Source organism: Bufo bufo, chromosome 5, assembly GCF_905171765.1.
Source record: "Bufo bufo chromosome 5, aBufBuf1.1, whole genome shotgun sequence".
Taxonomy (NCBI): domain Eukaryota; kingdom Metazoa; phylum Chordata; class Amphibia; order Anura; family Bufonidae; genus Bufo; species Bufo bufo.
In genome coordinates, this window is record NC_053393.1 from 173,792,013 (window position 1) to 173,812,415 (window position 20,403).

At 44.5% G+C, this 20,403-nt stretch overlaps 1 protein-coding gene across 5 annotated transcripts in view; it reads left to right on the top strand.

The window, feature by feature from the left end:
* ANKRD12 (ankyrin repeat domain 12) overlaps positions 1–20,403 on the top strand; it is a 122,666-nt gene that overhangs the window by 45,387 nt on the left and 56,876 nt on the right. For 3 of the 5 annotated variants that reach the window (XM_040432030.1, XM_040432029.1, XM_040432031.1), the window contains exons 2-4: positions 5,896–6,034; positions 14,732–14,879; positions 19,075–19,143. In XM_040432030.1, the coding sequence (XP_040287964.1) occupies positions 5,945–6,034; positions 14,732–14,879; positions 19,075–19,143 (307 nt within the window). In that variant the 5' untranslated portion in view covers positions 5,896–5,944. The remainder of the gene's footprint in view (positions 1–5,895; positions 6,035–14,731; positions 14,880–19,074; positions 19,144–20,403) is intronic. The other 2 variants (XM_040432032.1, XM_040432033.1) reach the window with 1 other exon arrangement.

A 20,403-nucleotide genomic window follows, 5' to 3' on the forward strand; every position in this document is an offset into this window, starting at 1 on the left:
GGGCTGCCTGGGTGAAAATGGAGGTCTGTCCGGGTTCAGCTTTAAACCCGGACAACCCCTTTAAAGGGCTATTACCAACTAAAATACCATAAGTGTCTGGTTACACTTCTACATACATGAAAAATGCATGTAAACAGCCACAAGACATAGACACAGATGTCTGTTACCAGATGGTTGGGGGCTGCACAGAATGGTATAGAGGGCCGCAGGTTGTGCACCCCTGATCTAGATGGACGCGTGTTTGCTGATCCATGATGGATCCAGCAAAAACGCAGATGTGAAAGTAGCCTAAGGGAAAAGCTCAAGAAAAACAGTGGTATGTGAAGATTGCTTTATGCATAATGCTGCACCAGCAGTAACATATGCTAAAAAAAAATTTGATGAAAACATGACATTTAGGCCTCTTTCACACGAGCGTGACGGATTGGCTGTGGATGCGTTCAGGGAAAACTCGCACCATTTTGCAAGCAAGTTCAGTCAGTTTTGTCTGCGTTTGCGTTCATTTTTTTCCGCGCAGGTGCAATGCGTTTTGATGCGTTTTTTACGCACGTGATAAAAAACTGAAGGTTTACAAACATCATCTCCTAGCAACCATCAGTGAAAAACGCATTGCATCCGCCCTTGCTTGCGGATGCGATGCATTTTTTACTGAAGCCCCATTCACTTCTATGGGGCCAGGGCCGCATGAAAAATGCAGAATATAGAACGTGCTGCGTTTTTCACGCAACGCAGAACTGATGCGTGAAAAAAACCGCTCATGTACACAGACCTATTAATGAATGGGTCAGGATTCAGTGCGGGTGCTATGTGTTCACGTCACGCATTGCACCCGCGTGGAAAGCTTGCTCGTGTAAAAAGGGCCTTGCACAAAAAAAAAAAATTATATATATACAGTGGGGGAAATAATTATTTGACCCCTCACTGATTTTGTAAGTTTGTCCAATGACAAAGAAATGAAAAGTCTCAGAACAGTATCATTTCAATGGTAGGTTTATTGTAACAGTGGCAGATAGCACATCAAAAGGAAAATCGAAAAAATAACTTTAAATAAAAGATAGCAACTGATTTGCATTTCATTGAGTGAAATAAGTATTTGAACCCTCTAACAAAAAAAAGACTTAATACTTGGTGGAAAAACCCTTGTTTGCAAGCACAGAGGTCAAACGTTTCTTGTAATTGATGACCAAGTTTGCGCACATTTTAGGAGGAATGTTGGTCCACTCCTCTTTGCAGATCATCTCTAAATCCCTAAGGTTTCGAGGCTGTCTCTGTGCAACTCTGAGCTTGAGCTCCCTCCATAGGTTTTCGATTGGATTAAGGTCCGGAGACTGACTAGGCCACTCCATGACCTTAATGTGCTTCTTCTTGAGCCACTCCTTTGTTGCCTTTGCTGTATGTTTTGGGTCATTGTCGTGCTGGAACACCCATCCACGACCCATTTTCAGTTTCCTGGCAGAGGGAAGGAGGTTGTCGCTCAGGATTTCACGATACATGGCTCCGTCCATTTTCCCGTTTATGCGAATAAGTTGTCCTGTGCCCTTAGCAGAAAAACACCCCCAAAGCAAAATGTTTCCACCCCCATGCTTGACGGTGGGGACGGTGTTTTGGGGGTCATAGGCAGCATTTTTCTTCCTCCAAACACAGCGAGTTGAGTTAATGCCAAAGAGCTCTATTTTGGTCTCATCAGACCACAGCACCTTCTCCCAGTCACTCTCTGAATCATTCAGGTGTTCATTGGCAAACTTCAGACGGGCCTGCACATGTGCCTTCCTGAGCAGGGGGACCTTGCGAGCCCTGCAGGATTTTAATCCATTGCGGTGTAATGTGTTTCCAATGGTTTTCTTGGTGACTGTGGTCCCTGCTAATTTGAGGTCATTAACTAACTCCTCCCGTGTAGTTCTAGGATGCTTTTTCACCTTTCTCAGAACCATTGACACCCCATGAGGTGAGATCTTGCGTGGAGCCCCAGAGCGAGGTCGATTGATGGTCATTTTGTGCTCCTTCCATTTTCGAACAATCGCACCAACAGTTGTCACCTTCTCTCCCAGCTTCTTGCTAATGGTTTTGTAGCCCATTCCAGCCTTGTGCAGGTCTACAATTTTGTCTCTGACATCCTTGGACAGCTCTTTGGTCTTTCCCATGTTGGAGAGTTTGGAGTCTGCTTGATTGATTGATTCTGTGGACAGGTGTCTTTTATACAGGTGACTAGTTAAGACAGGTGTCCTTAATGAGGGTGACTAATTGAGTAGAAGTGTCTAACCACTCTGTGGGAGCCAGAACTCTTAATGGTTGGTAGGGGTTCAAATACTTATTTCACTCAATGAAATGCAAATCAGTTGCTATCTTTTATTTAAAGTTATTTTTTCGATTTTCCTTTTGATGTGCTATCTGCCACTGTTACAATAAACCTACCATTGAAATGATACTGTTCTGAGACTTTTCATTTCTTTGTCATTGGACAAACTTACAAAATCAGTGCGGGGTCAAATAATTATTTCCCCCACTGTATATATAAGTCCCAAGAGCTGAACAACCTCGGTAAAGTATAACTGTCATTTATTAGAATAAGCTGCTCTGTGGGTATGTGCAGGACACAGACTGGTGAAGGTTCTCGGCGGTAGGACCCACACAATCTAATAGTTATCCCCTATGGGTTAGCATCTATGACCTATTGATAGATTTATACTTGCCTGCTCCCCGCTGCTGCAGTCTTGCACCCTGGCTCCCTCTTGACCATCTTGTAGTCCCCAGCTTATTTTCTTCTGGCCGGGTATAGACATGGTCTCCTGCCCCACTGCAGCCAATGACTGGCTTCAGCAGTGACACGTCCCCAATGACCAATTCCTTTCAAGTACCAAACTGGGCTCCTTCCTTAATGGGTTAAATGTTTAAGATTTTATTTGTCTTGAATTGTTTTTGGTACAAGGTCTTGATTTTTTGACATGGAGCATCTGACCGGGAGACAAACATCCTGTCTAAACATGGCCTAAGTAAAGGGGGAATCCGCTTCTAGTATCTGTGATTGTGGCCTTTTTACCTAAGCCTATCTGTAACTAATGGGATAAGTCCAGGTCTATTTTAGGTTCCCTGCTTGGAGTCGGTAAGCAAAAGTTCTCCCAACGCCTATTTTATTTTTATCACACTCCAAATACAGCTCCTTCATAAATGGTCAGTTAATAAATCTGCTGTAGTAAAAGAACAACGGTGGGATTTTTCTCACCATCATGTAAGTAAAAACTTTTATTGGCACACCATTTCTGAACAAGTAACTTTTCTAAATTGCTGTATGTAAATATGCAATAAACTCTGCATTATGCACTTAATAATTTTAAGAAGTCTATGACCTTGTCCCTCATATCCAATCGAATTATTTTGAGAGCAGAGAACAAGCTCTCTAGACTAACGGGTGGGTGGCTAAGCAGTCGCCGCGAGGTCAACATCTCTGACAATTCCAGGATACAAAGGAATAGATTGTTGGTTTTGATGAACAATCAAACTGCTCTTATTCTTTTAGTGCAAGTGAAAAATAAACTAACTATACATAATTAATGTAGTTTTTAGCTGGAGTTGTTGCATTTTTATCATCAACTCTGACTCCACAGCTATGTTTGTAAGTTGTTTTTTTATTTTTTTATTTTTATTTTCTTTACATGAAATATGATAGAGGGTTTTATATTGTAGATTCAGAATTCCACGTTGGGGTATTCCTGCTTTGAAACTACCAAAACATACGTGCTATTTTCCTTGGATAGTTGTGTAGTGCCCATATTTCAGGGACCGTTTCTTCTATAGAAAAAGCCTGGGTCACCTTTGTTAGGACACAGGTCAGCTGGTGGACGAAAGCACTAATCTCAATGAACCTTTGTTGCCTTCTGCCAGGGAGCAAACTTTCCTATCCAGAGTGGTTGGCGTTTTTTTTTCTCAGGGTCACAATAATCGGTGCTTAGCTAGGCAAGGGGACTTAAAGGGAACCTGTCACCGGGATTGTGTGCATAGAGCTGAGGACATGGGCTGCTAGATGGCCGCTAGCACATCCGCAATACCCAGTCCCCATAGCTCTGTGTGCTTTTATTGTGTAAATTCTTTTATACATATGCAAATTAACCTGAGATGAGTCCTGTATGTGAGATGAGTCAGGGACAGGACTCATCTCATGTTTATTTGCATATGTATCAAATCGGTTTTTTAACACCATAAAAGCACACAGAGCTATGGGGACTGGGTATTGCAGATGTGCTAACAGCAATCTAGCAACCCATGTCCTAAGCTCTATACCCAAAATCCCGGTGACAGGTTCCCTTTAAAAAAGTACTCCAGCAAAATAAAAATAAAATATTTACTTGTGTAGTGCAGCATAAAGAACAATATATAGCTTTTCTTGTGTATGTGTTGTATATACCCATTTTAGTTGCCGTGCAGTTTATGGGTTGTATGCAGACTGAAACGGGAATCTGTCACCATGAGTTTGGAATATTGTCTGCAGTGACAGTACTACAAATAAGGACTCGATTTGTAAATATATTTTTTTCAATGCTCTCAATTGGTATTTCTTTATTTTATATGCGCTGAAATATATTGTTCCAGACTGCATGTTTCAAAGCAGTTTGTAGAAGTGGATTAGGGTGCAGTCTGAAAAAATGTGCCCTCAGAGGGGTGTTGTATGGTGGATCTGTAAAATACGGTCAGTTTGCATACCACAAATTTAGCGGGACCCAGTGTTAAAAAAAATAAAAAGGGGAGGAACCTGTCCTATTCTTGTAGTTTTTTTTTTTTTGTGGACCCAGAAATGAATGTGTGGAAAAATGTGAGTCGGACACGGACCAAAAATACTGTCATGTGCCTGAAATCTTAGGTTGAGGGTTGTTCTGAAGATCGTTTTGGGGTGGGACTGAATTCTCCTACGAACTCGTACATATTCTAGGCACATCCCAATAATGCAGCCCATATTTCTCATCTTGCTTCTGGGATTGCAGAAACAGAGGGGGTTGAGTTTCTATGTCACATAGAAGTTCTGTCAATTTGACTGGCCCTGCAGAGGCTCAGGGTGACGCAGCTTCAGTCTGTCTCCCCTGCCACCTCCTTGTGATGGGTTTCTACCAGCTCTTACAAGGGGAAAGCAGTGTAAAGCTGCTCTGTGAACACAGTATAGCCCAGGCATGCTCAACCTGCGGCCCTCCAGCTGTTGCAAAACTACAACTCCCAGCATGCCTGAACAACCTACAGCAGGGCATGCTGGGAGTTGCAGTTTTACAACAGCTGGAGGGCCGCAGGTTGAGCATGCCTGGTATAGCCCGTTAGTGCGAGTCAAAGGAGTTTAATAACCGCAGCTAATCATTGTATGGACATACTTTCTATATTACTGCTCCCTTAGATAAAGGATTAAATATCTTTCTAGTTGAATCAAAATAAGTGAATGATCCCTTTTTTATCTTTTTATTTTGCTCTACTGTGGGTGTTTATGGGATTGTGATGTGGACATTATTTTTTTCACATTTATAGGTACTGGATCTTATTTTTCTGTCATTGTTGAAATATGATTAAATAATTAGTTAAAAAACAAAACCATTCATTACACAGCTAGAATATTGCTGGTGAGTTAGCATCATGGCCCAGATTTACTAATCCTAAAGATGGCATAAGCTTTTAGGCTGTCTAGACCTGCACCAGATGTATCACAGGGGCTCCCCACCCCCACCCCCACGCACACACATTAGTAAATCTGGGCCTGTATGGTGAAAAAAAGAATAGTTGGAGCTTCTTGCCCAGGAAATGAGTTGGTTGTATGGCTCTAAGCAATGTGACAATAATAGGCACTGTGACATTACACACCCTAGCGTGTCACAGGTGGCTGCTCGGTGACTTGAAAGTAAAATGTGACTCATCCTCTCTCCCCAGGCACATAATGATCCACCCGATTTGGTGTTGAAACGGATTACATAATAAGATGCCCAAAACATTGTCTACGAAAGTAATTCCCAGTGAGAACTCGGACAGTGACTGCAACATCATGGTTGAAAAACCATCAGGACGAAAGGTATGAGGAGCAGCTTCATTAAGGCTTGGACAAACTGTGGCAAAGTCTCCAGCTGTTTTCATTTGTTTTTCCCTTAAATAGGTTGTTTTTGCAAAATATATCCAATTTTTCCATGTCTCCAGTAGCTGGCTCTAGATGTTCCGGATGTCTTTCTGTGCTCACTGGAATGCACGGAAAACAGCTGGTGAATTTCATGCCGTTTCTGTGCTCTTCTACTTTAGGTCTTTATTGTTCTAATTTAGTTTTCCTGCTCCTTTCAACGCACAGGACATGTATTCCTGGTTGCTGTGTAATATGTGTGTGTATAGTCAATGAAAGACATGGTTATTAGTCAAATTAAATATGTCCTGTTCTCCAGTTGAGTACAGTGTCTCTGAGCTCCTACTATGCAGATGTGTCCTCCATTACCAAGGATAGGTGGCATGAGACCACCAGCTTTGAAATAAAAACAAAAAATGTTTGCATTGGGCGGTGTAAGTAATGCTTGCTTTTTCCAAAGCTGGTCATCATGGAATATGTGGAAATATCAGGAAGGGTACACACGTGTTAAAGGAAACCTGTCACCTCCTAAATGCATGTAAACCCGCCAGCAGTACCTCAGGGCAGCCCGCAGTGTGATACTAGTCATACTTTTCATCCTGCAGTCCGATGCTGCATAAGGTCAGAAAACGATCTTTTATCCTCCGTCCACGCTAATTTGCATGTCTTAACTTTGAGTGACAGCTCGCAATTCAGCTTCGCTTTCCGAAGTCTCGCGCATGTGCAGTGCCCTCTGTTGTCAGGGCATGGGATCGCGCAGTAAAATAGAGAGCATGCGCAAGACTTTGTAAAGCGAAGCCGAATTGAGGGCTGTCACTCAAAGGCAAGAGGGGGCGTGGTTACCTTGACTTGAAGCAAGGAGGCCGCTGCCCCCTTGACTTCAAGTTGATATGCAAATTAGCGCGGACGGAGGATAAAAGATCGTTTTCTGAACTTATGCAGCATCGGACTGCAGGATAAAAAGTATGATTAGTATCACACTGCGGGCTGCCCTGAGGTACTGCTGGCGGGTTTACATGCATTTAGGAGGTAATGGGTTCCCTTTAAAGCTATCTGTCAGTCTCTTCCGGTGTAACGTTATATTTCCCTATCCTCGTCACTTCTGGTCGCACCGGACATGACGTGAGGAGGTGTGCCACGCCGTGCAGGCGCACAACGACTGGGTAGGGAAAGTAACCGCTGGCAAGGCTCCTGGCGCATGCGCACTCTGCTGTGAAATTTCCCTACCTGCGCGTTGCGGCACACCTCCTCACGTCATGTCCGGTGCGACTGGAAGTGACGAGGGTAGGGAAATATAACGTTACACCGGCAAAGGAACAACCTGCTGGGGTTTACCGGATCCAGCCTAGCAGGATACTCCCGTTCACTGCCGGGACCCAGCAGATAGGGGTGAGTGAATCGAGCTTCGGTTTAATGCTGTACGGAGACCTATATCTGTACACCATTACAAGGTATTGGCTTCGTGGATGCAAAATTCATAAAGTCCGAAGTCGCGAGAGAGTTCGGTGAATATCTTAAGGCATCGATTCTACAACTTAAACATTTTAAAACAGGAATCCTAAGTCATGCACGACTTAATTTTGCCTCTACGAAGCTCATACATTTTAATGCTGTACAGAGACAAGTACAGCATTAAAATTAAGTTTTGCAACGAATCGGCTTCATATCTTTGATCCGAAGCTGAATTCGGTCACCCCTACCAGCAGGGTTCTCTCCAGTGTCTGGCTTGATTGCCAGGTTTTCAGTGCACTCCGGCAGGCTGTTTTTCTGCCGCAATAGCCTGTCGACTGGCTTTAACGCAGGTGTGAAACTAGCCTAAACTACCTGACCTAGTGATAAGTGAGAACAAATACGTGAGCGAGGCATGAAGGGGGATGTAAGCTAAATATTAATTTATTGCTGGTATTAGATGTATTTTGAGTGTTTTACTCATAGTTCATACTAAATGTGTCATTATGAGATTCCCTTCAAACTTTCGCCTGGTTACGAAATGTCTTTTTGTGCCGATTCATTTGTGCAGGAACATGCTTATTATCCACGTGCAGAGCCACTTCACAAGTTTTATGTCGGCACAACCTTGATGGGGTCGAGTGTGTGGCTTTTAGCTTTCTAAAAGCTTATATATGTGAAGCATACTTCTATTCTATTCTTGAGGGACCTCTGTCTGGGTTACTGATGTTAAAAGCTCTTGTTGAGGTGTTTTTTTTTTTTTTTTGTTTTGTTTTGTTTGTTTTTTGCCCACGCGACACCTAGGATATGTATTTATATGTATTAAACTCACTCTTAGGCCTCATGCACACGACCGTTGTTTGCTCCCGCGTCCGTTCCGCCGATTTTAGCGTTTCAGGTGCGGACCCATTCATTTCTATGGAGCCGTTGAAAATGCGGATAGTGCACTGTTTGCGATCCGCGTCCGTGATCCGTGGTTCCAGTCCGTCCAAAAAATATAACCTGTCCTATTATTTCCGCGGAAAAAGGTTCCTATTCAAGTCAATGGGACCGCTAAAAAACGCGGAGGCACACAAGATTGTCATGCGCGTCGGCATCCGTTTTATTCCTATCATTTGCATGGCAAACCTGTCTTGGACTTTTTTTTACATTCCTTTATGTCTGGTGGTCCTCCAAAAATAAAGGAAGACACACAGAAACCGATCACGGAACAACGGAACCCCATTTTGCGGAACGGAACACAACAACGGTCGTGTGCATGAGGCCTTAGAGATGTATAGGCCAATCCTGTACCTCAGTATTCCTATTTCACACAGAGCCTTCTCAGATGTGGTTCCTGTCATCATTACATGCTCCACTGGGCACTTTATTATGGAAGTATTGTTTCTAGGTGAGAATATCTCTGGAAAGGCTTATGCACACAATTATGTCTGTATTGCGGTCCGCAAAATACAGACAATCCACATTTTTCTCATTCCCAGGGGTGTTATTAGGGTCTCAAAAGATCCGGGGCCCAAGCCCCAATGCATATGGCCCAATTCTCTAAGTCGACCCTCCCCCCCGCACACTGCATTTTACTATACTAGCTATACAGCAGCACCTACCTGTCACATCCAGGGCCTCCCAGGTGGCATCTCCTCTGATGTAGATCTTCTCATCATTTTCTCCATTCAGTCCGGACAACTTCTCTCAGCCGCCTCGTCTCTGCAGAGTGTGACACACACACATCTTAGCCTCACTTTTCTGTCATCATCCCCCAACCTGGAGTCCCCACAGTGTTATCCTGCTGCTCGCTGTGCTCCCCAATACCCCCAAATACTATCCTGAAGAAATAATAGTGGTCCCAAAGTAATAGTCCTCCTCAAAGTCCCACCAATAGTAATTCCCTTCTAGAATGCCCTCATTAGTAATACTGTCCCTACAGTGCCCCCAACGGTGATAATGCTCCCCAAGAGTGCCCCCATTAGTTGAAGAGCCCTCCAGTATTAATAATGCCCTCACAGAGTCCCCAGTAGAAATACGGCCCTCTATTGTTCCCCCAGTGGTAATAAAGCTCTCTACTGACCCCTCAGTAGTAATAAGGCCCCCCATAGTACTCTTAGTATAAATAAGGCAGATCTATGTCCCTCCTATAGAGCCCTCAGTAGTAATAAGAACACTCAATGTCCCCTGGATTTAAAATGCCCCTACAGTGCCCTCAGTATTTATACTGCCCCCTACTGTTATAATGCTCGCCCTGAAGTACCCCCAGTATTTGTAATGCCCACTGTAGTTATATTCCTCCTTCCACCATACAGTCCCATGTAAATAACATCACCCCCTCCCACAGCTGCCTTCAACATACAGTCCCATGTTTGGCAATACAGTTGTATCTAGCTGGCAGGCAGTACATCCAGGCCCAGAATGTTTTAACCCAGCAACGCCCCTGCTCACTGCCATTACTACAAATTACTATTCTTGTCCGCAATACAGACAAGAATAGGACATGCTCTATAATTTGAAGAACAGACAAACGGATGCGGACAGCACTTGGGTTACATCCGTGTACTGTGTTGTTTTTTTTGTTTTTTTTTGCGGACCCATAGAAATTAATGGGTCAGTGTGCAATGCACAAAAATATGAAGCGGACACTGATGAAGAAAACCGTTTTATGTAGGGATGAGCGAATTGACTTCGGATGAAACATCCGAAGTCGATTCGCATAAAACTTTGTTTCAATACTGTACGGAGCGAGCTCTCCGTACAGTATTAGAATGTATTGGCTTCGATAAGCCGAAGTTATTGCTTTGCGAAGTCTCACGAGACTTCGCATAGTAACTTCAGAAATTGATTTATACTGTAAAAACCATTTCCCAAACTCTGGTTCGGTTCTAAGGTACTTCGGCTTATTGAAGCCAATACATTCTAATACTGTACGGAACGCTCGCTCTGTACAGTATCGAAACAAAGTTTTATGCGAATCAACTTTAGATGTTTCATCCGAAGTCCATTCGCTCATCCCTATTTGTATGCATGAGCCCTAAAGCTGAGATGTACATGGGCACTATACTGCCAGTTTATACTCTCCATGCCCATGGCTGTGCTTTAACGGCTATGGAGAATTTTGGCATGTAAAAATATTTTTTGATGTGTTTTGTACTTTGCCATTTGCATTCCCTTTCAGACTCCTTGATATGCAACCTGCTACTAGTTTCAGACTTTTCCCATGTAGGTATGCCCTACATGCTGGATCTGTGTGCCTAGGATGCTGCTGTCTCCCCCCTGCAGACTGCCTGTGTCTGCTTTCCTTCCCATCTATATCTGTGGGAGCTGCCTTCCTTGGGTCCTCTTACCATCTCTCCTGTTCTGCATCCGTTCAGAACGGATCAGTTTGTATTATCTTTAACATAGCCATGACGGATCCGTCTTGAACACCATTGAAAGTCAATGGAGGACGGATCCGTTTTCTGTTGTGCCAGATTGTGTCATAGAAAACTGATCCGTCCCCATTGACTTACATTATGTGTCCGAACGGATCCGTTTGGCTCAGTTTCGTCAGACGGACAGCAAAACGCTGCAAGCAGTGTTTTGGAGTCCGCCTCCAAAGCGGAATGGGGGCAAACTGATGCATTCTGAACGGATCCGCATCCATTCAGAATGCATTAGGGCAAAACCGATATGTTTTGGACCGCTTGTGAGAGCCCTGAACGGATCTCACAAACGGAAAGCCAAAACGCCAGTGTGAAAGTAGCCTTAGCCGAACGGGTCCCATAGACTATAATGGGGTCCGTTGGATTTCCGCTCAGAAGAAGATTTTGGAGCGGAAACAAAAGTTGTGCATGCAGGACTTTTGTCTCCACTTCAAAAATCTTCTTCTGAGCAGAAACCTAACGGACCCTAAATGGGGTAGGAGAACGGAAAGGCTGAACGGTGATGTGAACGAAGCCTTAGGAAGTTTTTAGGGAAGACTATTTAGAAAGTTGATAAAAGGGTTGGCCACTCTGTTAGCACTTATTAAAACTCTAAAGAAAGTAGGGAGATCTTACACTTACTGATAGATCTTGTGACGCGGATCTGCCTGGTTTTCCTGCTATTGGAAGCCACGCCCCCTCCTGTCCTGCTCCCACAGCAGCCTCCCTGTCCATGCCTGAAGCCTGTGCCGCTGGGTCCTAGAAGCACCCTGCTTGTACCAGAGGTGCCTTCTACCTCTCCTGCCTGTGCAGGGCTGAAGGGGCTTAGCAGGAAGATTTTTAACAGCAGAAATAAAGAAACCTTTTGCAGGAGGAAGGGAGCTGTGATGGCTGATCTGACTGCAGACTCTGCCCCCTCTGTTTCCCCTGTACTGAGAGGATCCTGCCAACATGTGAGGATGTAGCAGAGCCAGGGAAGTGCTGTGGACCACAAACTGTGAGCAATCCCAGTGTCTGTCCTGTTTATGGCCCCTCTGCTTACCGTAATTTTTCTTATCACAGACATGATATTACAGCCAGACCAACAGTTCAGGAGCTTTAACCCCTTGTGAGCTGTCAGTATGGCTGAGGTCAGTGATATCAGCAGCAGTCACTGGTTTCACCATCTATAAATGTGCGCCCTCTCCTTCCTGCACTCTGTACATGTTTATATGTGACCCCCCCACCACTGCATATAGAGATCCGTGACACTGTAAACAGTGATCTGTGCTAAGAGTAGCCCACAAGTGCCGCCGGAAGTCCGCTCCGGCCCCATTCACTTTAATGGGGACAGGTCGGAGATGCGGCCGCAGCACGGCAAACATGCCGAGAGGCGTGCGGACAAAAAACGCAGCGTGCTGGGCATCAGTTAACGTGAATGGGGCCGGAGCGGACTTCCGAGGCACTCGTGGGCTAGCGTTAGCACTGATCCGGCAAGAGAACAGCCTGCCGGACCCTGCTAACGCTAGCGTGAAAGTAGCCTTGTCGTGTGATGATAGACAGGAGTCTCCTTTCTATGTGAGCAGATCGATTTGTACAAATGTTTTCATCAGAGATCTGTCCCGCCGCTCAACAGCCCCCTCCTCCTCCGGCAGTCCATGCACCTAAACAGAAATCTATGACCACTCAGAGCTGTTGTTGATTTCTGGCTTCACTTGAGTCAGAAAACTGGCGAAAATGAACATAAATTTGTTGAGGCGACTGGTCACGCCCCTTTTTTTTTTTTAAAGGCACAGTTACAAAGTCGCAAACACCATAGTTTGCAACTTTTTAACGCCACTTTTCAGAAACAAGGGAAATGATAAATCTCCCCCTCTATTCATTCTGTTCATGGCTTACATCCAATGGTGCAACTAGAAATGACCGGGCCCTACAGCAAGTTTATGAACAGGGCCCCTCCCTCCCCCCAGTAACATATGTATGATACCTAAGCATCATATCCCTGTGTGCTGCTGGGACTGGGGGGGGGGGGGGTACTTCCTATTGCTATGTCTGTACAGCAGTTATTCACTGATGACTGAGTTATTGATATTATCTGAGGGGCTCTTGTCTCTATGGAGATGTGACTGCTCCTCTGAACACGCTTGCTGCAATGCATGCTGGGATTTTTACTTTCACTTTACAGCTGCTCCTCCCACACAGCCGGTCTGGGGAGCTCCTCCAGGGAGGCGCGTCATGGTGAACAGGTTAGAAAACTGACATATAGCCAGTACATGTCACATGATAGAAATACTTCATGGTTTTGGCTATTGTCTAGGGCACTTTGGATTTTTGATACTTAGGGTGGCCAACCCCTTTAATTTGGCATTTAGAAAGTAAACTAACAAAAGAAATTGTTGGAAAAGGTGTACATAGCCTTTAAATAGTGATTTAGAAATCCTGTCTGGTTACATTTTTTGGCTAGCAATGTGGTTGGGACAAGTCCCCATAGATTTGACCGGACATTGTAGTCTAATGTCTAAGGCCCCTTTCACACGAGCGAGTTTTCCGCGCGGATGCGTTGCGGGAGGTGAACGCATTGCATCCGCACGGAATCCTGACCCATTCATTTCTATGGGGATGTTCACATGAGCGGTGATTTTCACGCATCACTTGTGCGTTGCGTGAAAATCGCAGCATGCTCCTCTTTGTGCGTTTTTCACGTAACGCAAGCCCCATAGAAATGAATGGGGTTGCGTGAAAATCGCAAGCATCCGCAAGCAAGTGCGGATGCGGTGCGATTTTTACGCATGGTTGCTAGGAGACGATCGGGGTGGAGACCCAATCATTATTATTTTCCCTTATAACATGGTTATAAGGGAAAATAATAGCATTCTGAATACAGAATGCAAAGTAAAACAGCGCTGCAGGGGTTAAAAAAATAAATAAATAATTTAACTCTCCTTAATCCACTTGATCGCGATGTCGGCATCTCCTTCTGTCCCCTTTACTGAATAGGACCTGTGGTGAGCATTAATTATAGGTCAAGGACCTTTGATGACGTCACTCCGGTCTTTACATGTTATGTCACATGATCTTTTACCATGGTGAATCACCATGGTAAAAGATCATGTGACGTACCATGTGATGACCGGAATGACGTCACCACAGGTCCTGTTGCTGCACAGAGATCAGATGAAGCCAGAAGGAGATGCCGGGCCGCGAACAAGTGGACTAAGGTGAGTTAAAAATTTAGTTATTTTTTTTTAACCCCTCCAGCGATGTTTTACTATGCATTCTGTATTCAGAATGCTATTATTTTCCCTTATAACCATGTTATAAGGGAAAATAATACTATTTACAGAACATCGATCCCAAGCCCGAACTTCTGTGAAGAAGTTCGGGTTTGGGTACCAAACACGCACGATTTTTCTCACGCGAGTGCAAAACGCATTACAATGTTTTGCACTCGCGCGGAAAAATCGCGGGTGTTCCCGGAACGCACCCGCAAATTTTTCCGCAACGCCCATGTGAAAGAGGCCCAAGTGTCAACCAAAATCCATGTCTTGAAAACCAGAGCTGATGATAAAATGAGCTTCAGTGCAGGAGATGGTTGTGTTCGATAGGGCATAACTAACTAATCGGTGGTACCCCCACTGATCCCGAGAGTGGGGGTCCCTTTCCCCCGATCTGATGGAGCGCCATGCGGTTTGCATGATGACCACTAAGCCAGCTGTGCTTCGGATCAGGGCATTCCTAGAGGGATACAGTGACTACTTCTCCTTAGATGTTGCATTTTCCAACTTGCTGTCCTGCTAGATAAACTGCAATTTATGATATTTCTTAATGGTGTTTTTTCTAGAATAAGGAAAAAATGGCATCCTATGCCAGGACTCCAAAACTGGATAGAACTGAAGTTGGGAAAGATATGAAAGAGAAGTCATCAATGAAACGAAAACTGCCCTTCACAATCAGCCCACCCAGAGAAGAAGAACGAGAATCTGACACTGGTAAATTCAATAGACAGAAATGAATGAGAAAGTTAACGTTGAATTTTTAAAAAGATTACTAGTTATTAGTACAGTACAAAGTATGATGGACTGCGGGATAGGACTGGGTTTACTGTAACCTCCACGGTTTTAGGCTCACACTGTACCACAAATATGAATCTGGCATCCAGTGTCCTTGCTGTGTTAATCACTTAAAGGGAATATCCAGCCTTGAAAACTTTTTATTTTTTCCAATATAGATCTAAGATTCTGCACTAATAGTTTTCTTTAATACTCTCCAAATGCCCTTTGTAGACTCCTAGCTGCCTTCAGCCACTACTAGAGGGAGCTTAGAAGCTTACTCCACATTATGGCTCACCTTTACTATTGAGCGTTCACTTAGACTAGTGATGGCGAACCTTTTACAGACCAAGTGCCCAAACTGCAACCCAAAACCCAGTTATTTATCAAGAAGTGCCAACAACCTGAATACGACAGTCCAATCTAGTACTGTATATCCTCCATGTACTTTACCATTTAGCTATAACAGCCTGCCTGCATTCACTGCGCTGCCTGTGCTGTTCATAGTGCGCCCTGCGCTGATGATGGCAGGAAGAGTCTAAGGCATATTGGTACACCGTAGACTTTTTCCAGGGTGTGGGTGCCCACACAGAGGGCTCTGGGTCCCGTGCCATAGGTTTGCCACCACTGCCCTAGACATTATCCTAATTTTAGTAATTTGGCTCATCTAGTGTTAGAGAAATCCTCTGTGCTTAGCCACTATGGGGTCTGGTGTGAGATTCACCATTTTGCACCAAAACCGTGCTGCAATTTGCAGTTTGTATATAGACAAAAGTTTCTGGCCACGAACTAAATTGATCATCCAGCCTGAGTGAGGCCTCATGCACACGACAGTTGTATTTTGCGTCCGCAAATTGTGCGTCCGTTAAAAAAAACTGATGCGGCATCCATTTTTTTTTTTTTTTTGGAGGATCCGTTTTTTTCCACAGATCCTTGTCCGCAAATGTGAAAAAAGTAGGACATGAACAATTTTTTTTGCTGAAGGGAAGCTGACAACGGACGCGGAACACAAACGGATGAACTATCAGCATTTTTTGGCTGACCCATTGAAATGAATGGGTCCGCATCCTATCCGGAAAAAAAACGGAACGGAGGCCGAGAAAAACTACTGTCGTGTGCATGAGGCCTGATTGTGATGAATTTGGTGCAAGTCTAGACAGCCTGTCTAGTTTTATGCCGTCTACAGTTAATCTGCTCCTCTGTGTACACTGAAGTCTCTGATAAAACAATACTCCCCCTAGTGGTGACTGCAGGCACAAAGAATATGCAGGGTGTTTTGAGCTAAGGGTACTTTTACACTTGCGTTAAACGTTTCCGGTATAGAGTTCCGTCCTAGGGGCTCAATACCGGAAAAAAACGAATGAGTTTTATCCTAATGCATTCTGAATGGAGAGCAATCGGTTCAGTATGCATCAGGATGTCTTCAGTTCAGTCACTGTACGGTTTTTGGATGGAGAATATACCGCAGCATGCTGCAGTATTTTCTCAGTCCAAAATTCCGGAACACTTGCCGGAATCCCGGATCCGGCATTATTTTCCATTGAAATTCATTAATGCCGGATCCGGCCCCAAGTGTTACGGAAAAACGTGATCCGTTTTTCCAGATGACAACCGGAGAGAATGATCCGCTATTGGAATGCATTTGTGTGTCGGATCCGCCACGGGATCCGTCTACAAATGGTATCTGTTTGTATACAGATTGCTGGATCCGGCAGGCAGTTCTGGCGATAGAACTGCCTGTCGGAATCCAACAACGCAAGTGTGAAAGTACCCTAAGTTTCAGAAAAACTAATTTAAATTTAAATAATTTTATAAAAAATGCGCAGTCATGTTACAGAATGTAGACCACTGTTGGATATTACTTTAGGAATGGTGTAGTGTTTTGTGCAATGCTTTGATTCTTAGAGGTACAGTTCCTGGACTATCCCATGTATTTTGCTACATAAGGGCTCATTCACACGGCCGTTGTTTGGCTGTTCCGTACATTGGGGGCCCGCAATTTGCGGTCCCCAATGCACTAGCACCATCCGTGCTGCTGCCACAGCGGATCCAGAACCATTCAACTTGAATGGGTCCGTGATCTGTCCGCACCTCAAAAAAATAGAATATGTTCCATTTTTTTGCGGTGCGGAGGCACGGAGACGAACCCCATGGCCAGTGCCTGCATAGTCCGGACCCGCTGTTTGCAGGCCAAAATACGGGCACGGCCTAACAACGTTTGTGTGAATGAGCCCAAATGGGGAGATTTCTTTGTACAGCAAAGAGGCTGTGGTGCCATCATTTTTTTTTTCCCATTGTCTTGTTAGCTCCTTTCACCTAATAAAAAATTCCCCTCAGTTTTATCTTTTATCCTTCATGTTCTTATTAAAAGCATGTCTGTAAGCAGTTTTGACTTTGCTCAACTGCTGACAGCTCTAGGTAGCGGCTCGGGAGAGCAGTATAAACATACCTTTTGTGGAGCATTTATTATCAGGAGTAGTGTGAATGTGAAGTTTTATCCTGATCATTTCTGCAAGTGCTTAGGAGGTGCGGCTCAGCATGTTTCACAGCCCCTCCCCTCTGCTGTGAATGACAGCTGAAGTTGTCTTCTGGTTGGTTGCCACAGCTGTCACTCAGCAGGTGGGAGGGACTATAAAGCGGCTCAATGCATGGGCCACTTTACAGTGAGGCCCCACCTCCTGGGCAGGAATAGTGGTGGGCAGAATAAAACTTCACATTCACATTACTCATGATCATAAAAGCTCCACTAAAGTTATGTTAGTACTGCTCTCCCCAGCCTCTACCTAGTGCTGCCAGCAATATAACATGTTCAAAACTGCTGACAGACTCCCCGTAAGGAGGGAAAAAGAATGCAAAACCTTCTGATCCTGGATGAAATGGGTCTTGTTCTTCTGGCTGGTGATGACTGAGGACTTGTAGTTGGAGGAACACATTTAAGAGACCCCTATACAGTAGTTACACCCTAATCAATGAGATGTGTGATCATAGTAGGGGTATTTGTTAAACGTAGTGTTCCATCACAATTGGACACAGTTCATAGAATCACTGGTGTGATTCTCCGGATATCCAACACCACCACAATTATTGAAACACATTGTGCGGTCATTTTTCTACACTAATTGGGACATTGCTTGTATGGACTATATGTGACTTCACCATACCTACAGTAGTGTTCATGCCAGCGCATATACGGTTTTGCACACTGGCAGTCGTATGCATCTATACTTGAATTGGGATATTGCTTGTACGGACTGTATGTGATTTCACCATACCCACAGCAGTGTTCACGCCAGCGCATATACGATTTTGCCACCAGTAATGACATATATGTGAATTTATAGGTTGTCACATTATATGTTTTATGTATATTTTAGGGGTTTGTTTTTAGAATATTAAATAATATTTACCTAATCATCCAGTGTTTCCCGTGTGCGTGTGCCCCCTCATTTTTCATACGTATTTGTTAAACGTGCTGAAGATTTCAGGGACTGTTTCGGAAGAAGGGGTCCGGTGGCTTCTTTGTCATGCCGTCTGTTGAGCAGATGTTGCGTATTTGTGTCTGTACAGACATTCGTGGCATTGTCTGAGAGAATGAAGCTGTTGTAGCTGTAGCCGCATCTGTGCTTTTTCCTAAAATTAGACCTTGTCCGTTGAGCAAAGGGAAGGCCTAATGTCTAGCAATGTGCAGGTGTGGAGAGAGGCCTACAGGGTTACACAGCTGCTGGGGTGAAGTGACTGCTTATAAGTAGGGCAACCAGTAGGGCTTGAGGTATCGCACTGGTTTCATATCTAGTAAAGAAACACAACACAGATGGAAATGGAAAAGGTTTTAGTATTTAATATAAGTGAATCCAATACAGATGCTATGCAGAGTGTCTGCGGCCTTGTTAGCCCTGAATCGGTCTCTGTTGCTGACGTGAGGATGCCCGGTGGCACGTTGAATGCCTAGCTATGGTACAGGTCCTCTCCAGTGATGGTATCTAGGAGGCTCTGTCACCTTGTGCCCAGAATCCACAGATCTCCATAAGGACGTTAAACCAGCGGGTGTCCAGCTCTTTTCTACTTGTGCTATCAAGCTGTCCTCTTCTTTACTTGTTTCCTTCTTCCCTTCTTTCCTGTGCCTTTAACCCTGTAGATTCTGAAGCAGGACACACAAGTGAAAACTGGGGCGAGCGATTAACTCCTCCTTACAGCACATTTACAGGTAAAACTGCGTATATGATCTCTGCACGTTGTTTTCTGACTTGGAAATGGGTCACATTTAGGGCAAGTGTAAACTGTATCAGAAAAGACCGTTGACTGATCAGGTTTAGTGTAAGGCCCATTCATCTAGCAGCCATCTCTCCCAGCTCCCCCATACACATGCATGCTTGGCCAAGTAGTATGAATGTTTTCATGGGAGAGAGAGAGCGAGTACACAGTTGCTCCCAGACATCTCTGATGGCGACTTATCTCCTTGCAGAATAAAAGCATTTGGTGTTAAAATTCAAATCCGATTCTTTTCTTTTTTCCCCCCTCCCCTGATCAATTGTTAGGGAGAGTTTGGAGCTCCCCATACACATTAGACTGTCAGCTGATCCCACGGAGCGTGGCAGGTCCAGCCGACCATAGTATAATGTCTATGGGGAACTTTAGTAACGTGACCAAATGTATAATGGTTATTTATATTCCTTGTAAAAGATAAAAATGACTTATTATAAAATAATGTTTGTTTGGCACATTACTTGTAAATCTGTTGTAATTGTTTCTTTAATGTTAAGCAGGATTGCTGAGAAATGTTTGGTGCCTCCCACCTTTGGGTGATCGTTCTCTGACCTGAACTGCTAGTAAAGGAGTTATCCCAGTAAATAGAATGATGGCCTATCCTCCTCCTCATCAGATCGGCGGGGATGCCAGTACTTGGATCAGCTGTTACAGGGAGCTGCCGCGCTGTGCTTGGCCCCATTAATGTGAATGGGGCTGAGCTGCGCCCAGGCCACTGAAATAGTCGTGACGTCATTGGCCTGCGGAAAGCAGCAAGAAGGCCCCCGGCGCTACTGTGAGCACCGCTGCCTTCTCCAACAGCTGATCGACGGGGGTCCTGTATAAACAGCAGCAATGAATGCGGGAGGTCTTCGCTCCCAAAGGTAATCAATGGAAGGTTGAGATCTGCGGCAAAATCGTACAAAATCCAGAAGTAGCAGATGCAGATTTTGATACGGATGTGGTGCAGAAATGCACAGAAATCCACAATGAAATTCGTGCAGAATTTCTGCAGGACAAGCGTGCACCCGTATGCAGGTAGCCTTAGAGTTAGGCCTCATGCACGCGGCCGTGGCCCGCACACAAAAAAATGTGATAAAATAATGTTTATTTTGTTCCATTTTTCATTCGTACAAATCTGCGCTTTCTCCAGGTAGCCCTGAAGGTTCCTGCACATTAGAGGGAGTAGGGGCTGATGCACACCACTGTGCTTGATCCAGGC